Here is a 14,556-nt window from a genome sequence, read left to right on the forward strand (position 1 = left end):
GCAACAGATTTTTGTATATTGGTTTTGTACACTGCAACTTTATTTAAATTCATTTATTCTGACAGATTTTTAGCAGAGTCTTCAGGGATTTCTGTGTATAAAATCATGTCATCTACACATACTGACAGTTTTACTTCTTCCTTTCCAATTTGGATGCCTTTTATTTCTTTTTTCTTGCCTAATTGCTCTAGCTAGAACTTCCAGTATTGTGCTGGATTAGAGTGGTGAGAGTTGGCATCCTTGTCTTCTTTGTGATCTTAGAGAACAAGCTTTCAGCTTTTCACCATTGAATATGATGTTAGCTGTGGGCTTGTCATATACAGTCATCCTTCAGTATCCATGGACAATTGGTTCTAGGACTCCCCATGGACACCAAAATTCGCAGATGCTCAAGTCCCTTATATAAAATGTCATAGTATTTACGTATAACCTGTGTACCTCCTCACGTAAACTTTAAATTATCTCTAGATTACTTATAATATCTAATACAATGTAAATGCTATGTAAATAGTTGTTGTATTGTTTAGGGAATAATGACAAGAAAAAAGTCTGCATTTAGTACAGACACAACCATCCTAGGCCTTTTGATCCTCGGTTGCTTGAATTTGTGGATGCAGAACCTGTAGATACTGGGGGCCTACTGTATGGCCTTTATTATGTTGCGGTAAATTCCCTATATACCCTGTTTGTTGATAGTTTTTGTCATAAGTGGATGTTGAATTTTGTCAAATCCTTCTGTATCTATTGATATGATCATATAATTTTTATCCTTCATTTTGTTAATGTGGTATATCACATTGGTTGATTTGCAGGTATTGAACCATTGTTGCATCCCTGGAATAAATCCCACTTGATTATGGTCTATGATCTTTATAATATGCTGTAGAATTTGGTTTGCTAATATTTTGTTGGGAAATTTTGCATCTACATTCATCAGGGATATTAAGCTGTAATTTCCTTTTCTTGTGGCACCCTGGTCTGGTTTTGGTATCAAGGTAGTGTTGGCCTTGTAAAATGAGTTTGGAAGTGTTCCTTCTTATGTTTTTTGGAAGAGTTTAAGAAGATTGGTATTAATTCTTCTTTAAATGTTTGATAAAATTCACCAGTGAAGCTGTCTGGTCCTGGACTTTTGTTTGTTGGGAAGGTTTTGGTTACTGATTGAATCTCCTTACCAGTAATCAATCTGTTGAGATTTTCTGTTTCTTCATGATTCAGTCTTGGTAGATTGTATATTTCTAGGAATTTATCCATTTCTCCTAGGTTATAAGATTTTTCAGTGGATAATTTGTCATAGTAGTCTCTCTCTTATGATCCTCTGTCTATCTATGGTATCAGTTGTAGCACCTCATCTTTAATTTCTGATTTTATTTGAGTCCTCTTTCTTTTTTCTTGGTGAGTATACACAAGTTTTTTGTGAACTTTTTTTTTGGTACGCAGACATTTATAGCAGCATTATTTGCAATGGCCTAAAAGTGGAAACAACCCAAATGTCCATCAGTGGACAAACAGGTAAACAAAATATGGTATATCTGTAAAATGGAATAGTAGTCAGCCATAAAATGAATAAAGTACTGATACATGCTACAACTTGGATAAGCCCTGCAAACAGTGCCACATGCAAGAAGCCAGTCATAGAAGTCCACATGTTATATAATTCCATTCATATGAAAGTCCAGGACAGGCAAGTGTATAGACACAGAAAGTAAATTAGTGATTACTTGGGCTTGAGGAAGAGGGGAAGATAGGAAGGTGATAGCTAAAGGGTATAGGATTTTTTTTTTGAGATATAATTAACAATATAATATTTTTTTAGCTTCAGGTGTACAACATAATTTGATATATGTCTATATTGCGAAATGGTCACCAAAATAAGTCTATATGAACATGTTTTAATTTCTCTTGCATATATATATGGTTTAATTTATTTTGGGTATAATATAGTTTGTACAGTAAATAAAATATTTCAAATTTATAGCATGAATATATTTTGTTTTTTTTAAAGCATTTGTATTTATTTCACATTGGTACAATTCTTTTCTTTCAGCGAGTATTGAGCCATCAAGATGATACAGCTTTGCTAAAAGCATATATTGTTGAGTGGCGAAAATTCTTTACACAATGTGACATTTTACCGAAGCCTTTTTGTCAACTAGAGATTACTTTAATGGGTAAACAGGGCAGCAATAAAAAATCAAACGTAGAAGACAGTATTGTTCGAAAGGTAAGTAAGTTTTCTCATTTTTTTCCTAATATTCTTCAGAAAGAGGGTGACTTGAAGACTTTTGAAAGTAATTTAGACTTTAAGTGGGTTTTTCTACTTCACATATTAATTTCTTTTCGGTTCTTGCTGGGTTTCATTGCATAATAATTTTTTTCTTTCATTTTTAGCTTCAATTCTCTTTCACCTTTTTATGTGGTCGTAAGTGGTAGATCTGTGTCTTCAAATGTTACCTCCTTTGCTTTCCCTTTTCCCTTTCTCCTTTCCCTAGTTTTGTCTTCAGTATTTTATTTCCTTATTCTTTCTTTGTACTTTTACCTTCCTATAATTAAATTATTTTTTTCTGTTTGAAAAATCTCTCCCTTTATTAGGTTACCTTCTGGTATCTTTGTGTTTAATTGTGGCTACACTGCTGTCATCTTTATAACCTTTTTACTTGATTCTCTTTATAAACTCAGTCTGTACTGTGTTTATCTTCATATTTTACATAGTTTCTAGTTAAAAGCTCTGTACCCAGTAACAACTCAGGATTTACTGGAAAGAACTCAGCTCTGAAATTGAAGAGTCCTGTGTTTCCCTTTTAGCTCTTCAGTCAATAATGACCTAACTCCTTTGTCCTCATTTATCATGTATATTCCTACTTGTGAGAATCAAATGGAACCCCAGATTTGAAAAGTAAAATATGCCATTTGACCTTTAAACAACTCTTGCTGCAATGGTTATAGGAACAAATTCAGGCATTCAGGTAGTGGCCTGGGCTTTATTGCTCTTTCTCAGCCTTAAAATTTGTACTAATGCTGACAGGGGTACTGTAAATTTAGATATCCAGTGGTTCTTCAGTGGTAGAAATAACTGCAATATGAGAAATTGCGCCTCCCCCAAAAAAGAAAAACACTTCTAGATGCCTTTTAATTTGCAGTTCCATAATCTTGTCCTCTTTTTTTTTCTGTTACTCTTTTAAGTCTTACCATTCCCTATTAATTATGGGAATTAGCATCACTAGTGATGAAGGGCATCAATTCTGGGACCACAGGTGTTGGATACGAGTTGAGTATTGCCACTTATGAGTTGTGTAAATATGGGAAAGTTAGCTTTCCTCTTTGTACCCTAGGTTCCACATATCTAAAAGGGAGATAATAGTACCTATATCTAGGTTGTGAAGATTAAATGAGTTCTATGTGGAAAGTACTTAGAGCAGTGCTAGTACATAGTGAATGTTATATAACTGTTATTCTTGTTATTATTATTGATGCTGCGTCTGTTGTTATTAACATATTTTCTATACCTGACAAAGTTACTTGGAGTGATAATATGTACTCATGAATATGTGTATACTATTTCCATCATTTAAATGGAACGTCCGTAAGGTGGATTTGTGTATTCCTTTTTTTAAGGTCCAGTATCAAACAGATTTTCAGTTGGCCCTTTTTGCATTTATTGTGTGTTTGTACAAACATGCACATGAGCATTCCAAACAAATATCAGTATTTCTAAAGTTCAACCTTGGAACTGTAGAGGAAGTAACATTTTCCATGTATTACCATATTTAATTTTTACAACAACCACTTGAAATTTGTACTATTATTTTCACTATTTTACAGATGGGAAAGCAGATAAATAAGTATCAGAGCTGAAATTCAATTACAATTATGTTTAATTCTGCAATGTGTTCTTTACCATTATTTACCATGTGTTATTTACCAAATTTAAATATACTGCTTCCCTGAAGTGTTCAAGTGAATGTAGGTCTAAGAATTTGATTTGTGTGTGTGTATCTGTGAGTTTGTACGTAAAATTTTGTGTGTGTGTATGTGGTTCTTAGTATGTTAATAATTGAAATGATTGCATATTTTGTTCTTTTTTTCCTAGCTCATGCTTGATACATGGAATGAGTCAATCTTTTCAAATATAAAAAACAGACTCCAAGATAGTGCAATGAAGCTGGTACATGCTGAAAGATTAGGAGAAGCTTTTGATTCTCAGCTGGTCATTGGAGTAAGAGAATCATATGGTATGTTCTGAACTTTTATGATCATAATTTCCTTTTCATAGAAATTCTAAGACAATTATAGAGTAATACTATCAAAGTTATGTTTATTAGCTTACAGTCACATCTACTGTTAGTGTCAGATGCTTTTAAGAGTACACAACCGGTATTAATTCTGCTTTAAAGAAACATACATTTATATTCATGTAGTTAATATTTATTTTCTCCATCTCACTCATTTCTTGGCTGATGAATGTTTTTAGTGACCTAACTTAGAGAAATGTAGATTTGAATCTATAGCTTATAAAAGGTTACTGGTTTTGTACTTATATTTTTAGGATGTAAATGAATTCCATGTGTACATTCCTTTCTGAACTTTTCAGTTTCTGACAACAATATTCTCATCTGTTCTTTCAGTCGGATATGTTGATTCCTCTGACTAGAATACTCTTCCTCCTTCCTCTTTATCTTCTTTTGTTTTTTAATTAATTTTTTTTTAAGATTTATTTTTCCTTTTTCTCCCCAAAGCCCCCCAGTACATAGTTGTATATTTTTAGTTGTGGGTCCTTCCACTTGTGGCATGTGGGATGCTGCCTCAGCATGGCTCAATGGGTGGTGCCATGTCCTCATCCAGGATCCGAACTAGCGAAACCCTGGGCTGCTGAAGCGGAGCACGCAAACCACTCGGTTACAGGGCCGGCCCCCCTCTTTATCTTCTAACTCATCGTCATCCTCTATTTTCTCATAGAGGCTTTTCCTAATTTCCGGACTAGATTAAGTCCTCTCACGGTGCTTCATGGTACCTGTGCCTCCCTGGCATAGTACTTCAGTGTAATTAACTGTGTTATTGACCCTGTATCTTTACTGAACATAGAATGCCTGGCATAAAACAGTTGTCAATAAGAATTTTTTATATTACTAAACCTTTAGTTATCTTTCACTTGCTTTCTTCATTGCCCTCATATTTCTTTAGGTTATTAAGTCTAGATTTTCGTTAGTCATGTCCCTGAAATTCATCACTTTTTCTTTCAACTGCCACCAGTTTTACAGACTTCTTTAAACTCTACTTCTGGACTTTTCAGGCAGTCGTCTTCTAAGGGTCTTATTGCTATCATTTAACCTGCGTGCTGTTCACAAGGTTAATTTTTAAGTACTATTTTATTGGTGTTTTTCTTACCCATTTAGAGGTTAGAAATTCAAGTTACTTAACCCAAAATTTGAGCCTCTCCACAACCATTCCTAACTAACCATTCTATCTTATCTTCTATTAACCTTACAGTCCACTTAGACAACGTAGTCATTATACCTTGACTTGACCTTGTGCTTTTCTACTTCTGAGTGTTTACTTACTTTACTAATCTATATAAATACTAGTTTATTCGGTAAGACTCAATTCAGATCCTATCTCTTCTGTGAATGGTTTCTTGATCGTCCAGTTAGAAGTCAGTCTCTTTCCTATTCAAAAGTAAAATAGTCCATGTTATCTGCACTGTTTGTCACTTTACTGCTTTGTGCTGTTATCTTTATGTTTATCTTCTCCATAAGTTTCTTATGGAGAAGAATTTTGTTTTCAATGGTTTTTTATGGTCTTTTGAACATTGTTATAGTCCCTTGCACATGATGACTCCTCAATAGTTGTTATTTCATTTATTGTACTCAAAATACTGGTTTGAATCATAATTAGAGTAAAATTTTATTTTCTGTTTTTCAGTTAACCTTTGTTCTAATCCTGAGGATAAGCTTCAAATTTATAGGGACAATTTTGAGAAGGCATACTTGGATTCAACAGAGAGATTTTATAGAACACAGGCACCCTCGTATTTACAACAAAATGGTGTACAGAATTATATGAAATATGTAAGTCAGAACTTAGTATATGTGATACTTTGAGCTATTCTCTTGATATTCTTAAAATGATTGCTATTTTGCTTCTGGACAGGCAGATGCTAAATTAAAAGAAGAAGAAAAACGGGCACTACGTTATTTAGAAACAAGACGAGAATGTAACTCTGTTGAAGCAGTAAGTAATTTTGTAATTGTGTTTTCTGTGAGATTATTTGAAGTAGAGTAGCCCAGGGATGGCAAATACATGATGCAAGTAACATTATTTATACTTTCTCATGTCTCTGACCAGCATTACTAGTTGATTATAGTACTTCTTCCCAGTGAGCCATAGCACAGCTTCAGAAGGCACCTTATTCAGAACTCATTATTTTTCAGAGCTGATGTGCAAGATAAAATCCTATTTGCCATCCCTCTTCTAGATTTTACTATATTTAATGTACTTAATTTTTAAGCAGTCTCCTTTTATTATATTTAATGCATATCTAAAGGTAACCTTTTTAGTGACTTTCATGTAGCAAGTAAAATATAATCTGTAGAGATACAGTTGATTCTCATTATTCACAGTAATTATGTTCTATAAAATGGCTGCAAACACTGAATTAGTGGGTACTGAATCATTGCTACTAGGGGATATTTCTTGTTATGGGAGGATGTTTTCAAACTTCATCTTGTCATGAGATAAAATATTGATTATTTGATAAGAGAACATCAGTCTTTTATATTGTTGCTTTATTCTGTATTATTGAGTTCCTCATTAAAAAAAAAAAAACTGACCAGAGGTAATAGCCATGCTACAGTATCTTTCCTGGGTGTTTTCTTTTACCTGGAGAATGACCTTAGTGTGCTTTTGTAAGGAAGGTAAGAATCAAGCTTGGATAGAGTCTTAGAAATTCCTCAATCATAGCAATGTTTCCTCCAGTTCCTTTCAGTCTTTGGAGCCTAGGAACTAGAGTTAGAGTTATATTCAAAGAAGTAGTGTTCTAGTTTGCCTACAACCAAAAAATTTTCAACTATGGATGGGATTTTTTTTTTTTTCTTCTGACTTTTCTTTGGCTTCTTCCGTCTTGAATGATAGTCATGTTTATTCTTTTTCAGAAATCAGGCTGAGTTTGATCTCTTCCCCTTGTCTTTTTGTTTTACTTTTCATAATGTGCAAAATTGTTCCTCTTTCAAAAGTAAAAATATTATTGGTGGTGAAGAGGATGCAGTCTACACAGAAATTTACACAATGATATAAGCCAATATGACCTCAATAAAATAATTTTTTTTTAAGTTAAAATAACTTTGATAATGGCCAGAAAAGAGGGCTGATTTAGTGATTGTTTATAAAGTTCTCTACAGAAATTTACAGGAGCCCAGGCTTGGGCTTCAATCAGAAAGCAGGGAAAGGCATTGAAATTTTTTTAAGTAAATATGCCACGCTCAAAGTCATTCCTCAGGAAGATTAATCTAGTGACAGTATGAAAGATTAATTGGATTGGGGAAGAGCTGGGAACGGAAAGTAAAAGATTGTCACGATAATTGAAGGAAGGTATTAGGAGTACCAAATAGGTTATAGCAATGGGAATGGAAAGACAAAGGGAGAGAAAGACTTCCTAGAGGTGATACATTGTATCATATGGATGGGGCTAGATATTGGAGAGAATTGAGTCAGTTATGTTTCTGAGGTTTTGGCTTGGTAGAATTGTGCTGCTACCAAGAGATCGGGTGTAAGAGTAAATCTTGTAGTGAGGGAGAAAGATGAGTTTAGTCAGAGGGATTTGAATATTTTGAGTTGGCTGATGTGTCCATGTCATCTGGGTGGGGATGTTGCAGTTTTGTAAGATAGAATTGTTGTTCTATTTTTCTACTGTAGTTTATACAGCTTAGTTGTATCATATCCATATTAAACTTATGGAAATTCAACTATAGATGTCCAACTAAGAAAATAAGAAAGAGCAAGGAAAAGAGAATGAGAAAGGTAGAAATAAACAAGTATACATAACGACTTGTGTAGAACAATAAAGTCTCTTTCCCTACTTTAAAACACATACACACACATTGGGGAAAAAATTGAAATAGAAGATGTGAATTTGCTCTTCCCATGGCTATCCATTAGCATGAGCATTTCACCAAGCTGAATGATTCTAGAGTTTAAAGTTGTTTTTTCTCCCAGCAAAGACCCTAAGTGCAATATATAGTATGCTTCCAAAGAAATAGTACTTTATTAGAGTTGTAAGATGACTGTTCGTATGATTTGTTTTTGTTTTGTTTTGATTTTCTGTTTTTTTAAATCACCTGTTTTAATTGAAGTATAACATACGTACAGAGAAGTGCACAAAAATCTCAAGTAGATAGTAAGTGAATTATCACAAAGTGAACATACCTGCGAAATTACCAGAACAAGAATTACCAGCAATTCAGAAACTTTTCATCATGCCTCCTCCAAAGTACTATTACCATCTTTTTCTTCAAAGGTTATCACTCTCCTAACTTTTAACATAGATTAATACTAGTCAGTGACTACTGTATAGTTTGTACAGCAAAATTTGGTGTAGAGGAGACATCAAACACCAAAGCTGTAGAATTAATTATAACATTGAGAATTTAAGCTTAATGCAGATGCATTACTGTATTATATACCTCACTGAGCTAAGGCCATTATCCTATATACATAATATTTATTATATATTTGTTAATTTACAATTTTTATTTCCAAAGATAAGTATGTTAAAATGAAATATGTTGTAATGCAAGGAACAGTAAACCAAAAAATGACCAAGTCCTCTGTTCTAATTTAATATGAATAAAATATGAACAGTATTATTTGAATAGTTAGTAAGAAACAAGTCACTTTCCATACTGAAAGCTATTCAGAACTGACTTACTGCCCTAAATTCTCTTAGAGGAATTATCAGCTATCAGAACATTCTATGCTATATCTTAATGGTTTATTGATACTAGTTTTAGTCTGTATTTACCTGTTAGACTATTCTTAGTAACAGAGGACAAGTACATATCAATTCATATGAGGCTTCACAATAATACACATCAGAATTTAAGATGAAAAAATGTACATTTTTGGCATTTATGTTTTTCTCTGAAAATTAACGTATTGTTATGGTTTAATCAGTTACCTTCCTTGAGTTTAGTTAGTATGAGTCACACTTAATCTTCTAAACCTGATTAGTTTTTAATATACACAGGAAAACAAGTTTTTGGACCCGTATTCTTATAATAGAGCATATCTCACCTACGTAGTACCCACTCGTCAGGCCAGGCCTAATAAAGGCCAGAGGTACATTTAGCCGCTTACAGAACTTCATTGTTTATAAGAATTTTATTTTGTTCTCTTGGGTTTTCCGAGCATTTGCTTACATATTTGCAAACCATGATGCTTACTTCTTCCTAATATTAATACCTCCTATTTCCTTCAGTGAACTAAATCTATCATTGGTTAATTTTAGGAAAACGTTAAATAATGTTGGGAATCTTTGTCTTCTTCCAGTCTTTGATGGGAATGCTTCTAAATTTTCACCGTTAAGTATCATGCTGGTTTTTGGCATGATGTATGCATTTTATTATGTTAAGAAAGTAATCACTTCTTCTTTTATTAAGAATATTACCAGGAATGTATATACCTTGGTCCTAAAACCAGTATCTTATTTTATGAGAAAGGTTAGAGGCATTTCCATTAAGATCATGAACGATGCAAGGATGCCCACTATCCTGCTATTTAACATTGTATTAGAGATATTAGCTTATATAATTAGGCTAGTGAAACCAATTAGAAGCATAGGAATGGGTAAGAAGAAGTAAGTTTGGAGATGTCTCAGTTTGGAGAAGATATGATAGTATATCTTGATAACTCAGGGTAATCAATAATAAAACTAACTCAAACAATAAAGTAATTCAGTAATGTAGCAGGATATAAAATGAACATACAAAAATCAATAACCTTCATACACACACATAATAAACAGAGAATATAGTGTTAGGGAAAACTTTACTTATGGTAACAGCAAAGAAAATTAAATTCTTTGGAATAAATTTAACAAGAAATACGTGAAACCTATAGGAGGAAAAATTTTAAGCACTCAAAAGACACAAAAGTTGACTTGTAAAAATGGAAAGATGTCCATCCCTATGACTCAAAAGTATATAGATCTTGGTTCTTTTCTAAATTAATTTGTATATCCACCGTAATTCCAATAAAAATACCAACAACTATTTTATAAAGTTAGACAAGTGGATATAAAAGTTCGTGTGGAAAAATAAACATCTAAGAATCTAAAAATAAACATCTAGGAAAACACTGGAAAAGAAAAACTGAGGAGAACTAGCCCTACCAGCCATTAAAACATACTATATGAAGCCTCCATAATTAAAATAGTATGGTATCGACCCATGAATAGATAGTGGACCAGTGAAATGGAATAGAGAGTCCAGAAGTATATATGACAAAGGTTGGACCTTCAATCACTGGGAGGTAAAGATGGACATTTTTTTGAAAGTGGTGATTGAATAACTCAGTAGCCATTTGGAAGAAGATCGTTAGATCTGTATTTTACACCATTCTGAAGGATAAACACCAAATGGATCAGGGATATAGATGTTAAAAATGAAATTATACAAGTATTAGAATTCCTTTTTAACCTCGGTGTAGGGAAAGGCTTTTTTTAATATGACTCAAAATTCAGAGTCAATAAAAGAAAAGATCGATAAATTTGACTACATTTAAAAATTTGCAATCTTAAAAGTTCTCATCACAAGAAAACTAATTATGTATGGTGACAGATGTTAACTAGACTTATTATGGTGATCATTTCATAATATATACAAATACTGAATCATTATGTTGTACACCTGAAACTAATATATTCTTATATGCCAGTTATACCTTAATAAAAGAAATAAACCTAAACTTTAAAACTTAAAAAAATATTTTTTGAAGAAGAAGATTATCCCTGAGCTAACTACTGCCAATCCTCCTCTTTTTCTGAGGAAGACTGGCCCTGAGCTAACATCCATACCCCTCTTCCTCTACTTTATACGTGGGATGCCTACCACAGCATGGCTTTTCCCAAGTGGTGCCATGTCCGCACCTGGGATCCAAACCAGCAAACCCCAGGCTGCTGAGAAGCGGAACGTGCTAACTTAACTGCTGTGCCACTGGGCCAGCCCCTAAAAATTAAAAATTTTTTTAAAATTTCAAAACACCATAAACAAAGACAAAAGACAACTGACAACCTGGGAAAAAACATTTGCCACATATGTAACAGACAAAGGCCTAATTACCCCTGCTATATAAAGAACTTTTAAAAATTGAGGAACAGGGCCAGTCCAGTGGCGTTAAGTTTGCACTCTCTGCTTAAGCGACCTGGAGTTCAGAGGTTTGGATCCCGAGCATGGACTACACACTGCTCATCAAGCCATGCTGTGGCAGTGTCCCACATACATAATAGAGGAAGATTGGCACAAATGTTAGTTCAGGGCCAATTTTCCTCACCAAAAACAATTGAGTAACAAAAAATCTGTTAGGAAAAAGTTGGAAAAAGATACAGATAATTCACACAAATATATACTTAATAATGGCTATCAAACATATGAAATTCATTTTTACAGAAGAATTCCACTTTATAAACATGAAGAGAAATACATAATCACTATTAGGCAAATATCACAGTAATAATTCTTGTAGACAAGCTCTACTAGTGGATACTAAAATTAATGGCCAAAAGTTTGAAATGAAATAAAATATTTTTGTGGTTTCAAAGTATCTTCCCTAAGATATTTAGGAAGGGAAAAATAGTAACTTTATGATGGAGAAATCCAAAAGACACTATCTTATTCAAGTGATCAAGGTTAACATCACCAGTAATAGTACATATTGATATTATGTACCCCTTGATAAGATGCACTAACTGAGAAGAATACATCATCATTTCTGTGGTATTCTTGTCAAGAATGCACAATTTTTTCTACTGAGAAAAGATTAGACAATCTCAAATTGAGAGACAGTCTAAAAAATAACTATTCTTTGAAAGTGTCAAGATCATAACAGACACACACACACACACAGACCAAGGAACTGTTACAGATTAGAGGACACTGGGAGAACTAACAACTAAATGCAATGTGGGCTTGTAGATAGGATCCTGGAATAGGAAAGAGACTTTAGTGGAAAACTGGTGAATTTCTAATAAAGTCTGTAGTTAGTTAATAATATCATACCAATACTACTTTCCTGCTTTTGATACCTCCCCTATAGTTAGGTAAAGTGTTACCATGAGGGAAAATTAGGTGATGGATGTATGGACCCTTTCTGCTGGTTTTTTTTTTCCCCCTCTAAGATTAGTCCTGAGCTAACATCCGCCACCAGTCCTCCTCTTTTTGCTGAGGAAAATTGGCCCTGATCTAACATCTGAGTCCATCTTCCTCTATTTTATATGTGAGACGCTGCCACAGCATGGCTTAATAAGTGGTGCAAGGGTCTGCACCTGGGATCCAAACGGCGAACTCCAGGCTGCTGAAACAGAGCGTGAGAACTTAGCCACTACACCACCAGGCTGGATCCACTCTCTGCTATTTTGCAACTTTTCTGTAAGGCTAAAGTCAAAATAAAATGTAAAAAAGAATAAAGAATATTATGAAGAATGGCTTTTTTTACTTTGGAAGCATCACTGGAGATGATCACATGGTGTTTTCCTCCATTGAACTACTTCAGTAAATCACATTAACCGAGTCCCTAACATTAAACCATTCTTCCATTTTAGGAATGAACACAAACTACCGTTTTTAATGGATAAAAATTTATAATACCCCAAAGGGATTTTGACATATCCTATATAGACAATGGAAGTTACTCCCAAGATTTTCCTCTCATAATTTCTTATATGTAAAGAAAATATATTTATTAGAAATTTAGATGTTTACATGTTGTTTATTATGTAACCAAGATAATATCTTTAGGATCCTTTTATAGATTTATCCTAATTCAATTTGAATTTGAATTTGCTTGTCATTAGTACAGCAAATTCTCACAGAGATAAATCAATGGAAAGTTAGTTATGCTGTGAGTGGTTTAGATATCACAACATAAAAATGCCAACAAGCAAAAGGTGGAGAAAGGGTGGGGTGCCGATAGACTGTATTCTCTAAAGTTTAGACAGTGTGTCAGAAAGTTGTGGAAGTAGGTCTGGGAAAGTAGGAGAAAGGTTTCAGTCTCAATGTGGAGGATATTTGAATTACAGAAAATATTTTTGCATTAAGCTAATATATTTTGAACTGAGATCTCTAAGCTAAAGGTTTTCAATGAAGGTGGTATCTACCTCAGTGAGTGTTATAGAAATTTGTGGGGGTGTTTTTTTGGTTGTCACAGTGATTGATTTTTAGTGCATGGGGTCCAGGAATGCTACATGTCTCAGAGTGGTCAGACTGTGCCACAATAACCAGAATTAAACCACATCCCACAAGTAATGTTCAGTGGTCCCACTGGCCACTCATTTAAGTGAAAATCTTGTTTATACTTAACTGAATCTGGAACTTTATTTTACTTATAAACCAAAATATTTTTGCATGATATTAATCATACACTTCATTTTCCACGGATGATATTGTGTAAATTGAGGAAAGATAATTTTTTTTTAATTGTTAGAAATTTCAAGAAATTGTTCACCATCAGAAATTTATATCATATATATTCCATGCTCGTGGATTGGAAGAATTCACATAGTTATAATGCTCATACTTCCTAAAGCAATCTACAGATTCAACACAATCCCTATCAAAGTCACAATGACATTTTTCATGGAAATAGAACAAAGAATCCTAAAATTTATATGAAACAACAAAAGATTCCAAATAGCCAAAGCACTCCTGAGAAAAAAGAACAAAACTGGAGGCATCACAATCCCTGACTTCAAAATATACTACAAAGCAATAGTAATCAAAACAGCATGGTACTGGCAGAAAAACAGACATACAAATCCATGGAACAGAATTGAGAGCCCAGAAATAAACCAGCATATCTGTGGACAGCTAATTTTCAACAAAGGAGCCAAGAGCATACAATGGAGAAAGGAAAGTCTCTTCAATAAATGGTGTTGGGAAAACTAGACAGCCACATGCAAAAAAATAAAAGTAGACCATTATCTTACACCATATACAAAAATTAACTCAAAGTGGATTAAAGACTTGAATGTAAGACCTGAAACCATGAAACTCCTAGAAGAAAATGTAGACAGTGTATTCTTTAACATCAGTCTTAGCAGTATCTTTTTGACTATCATGTCTCCTCAGGCAAGGGAAGCAAAAGAAAAAATAAACAAATGAGACTAGTCAAACTAAAAAGCTTCTGCACAGCAAAGGAAACCAGCAACAACATGAAAAGACAACCTAACAATTGGGAGAAGATATTTGCAAATCACATATCTGATAAGGGATTACTATGCAAAATATATAAAGAACTCGTACAACTCAGCAACAGAAAAACAGCCCTGTTAAAAAATGGGCAAAGGATCTGAAC

The 14,556-nt window shown here is 33.6% G+C and overlaps 1 protein-coding gene across 1 annotated transcript in view; it reads left to right on the forward strand.

Moving 5' to 3' along the window:
- The window catches only part of CUL5 (cullin 5), a 93,166-nt gene that overhangs the window by 40,130 nt on the left and 38,480 nt on the right, over positions 1 to 14,556 (forward strand). Inside the window, exons 4-7 of the mRNA XM_046685573.1 lie at positions 2,045 to 2,221; positions 4,088 to 4,229; positions 5,917 to 6,062; positions 6,145 to 6,225. Coding sequence (XP_046541529.1) covers positions 2,045 to 2,221; positions 4,088 to 4,229; positions 5,917 to 6,062; positions 6,145 to 6,225 — 546 coding nt within the window. The remainder of the gene's footprint in view (positions 1 to 2,044; positions 2,222 to 4,087; positions 4,230 to 5,916; positions 6,063 to 6,144; positions 6,226 to 14,556) is intronic.

The sequence above is a fragment of the Equus quagga genome, chromosome 14 (assembly GCF_021613505.1).
Source record: "Equus quagga isolate Etosha38 chromosome 14, UCLA_HA_Equagga_1.0, whole genome shotgun sequence".
Classification (NCBI taxonomy): Eukaryota; Metazoa; Chordata; class Mammalia; order Perissodactyla; family Equidae; genus Equus; species Equus quagga.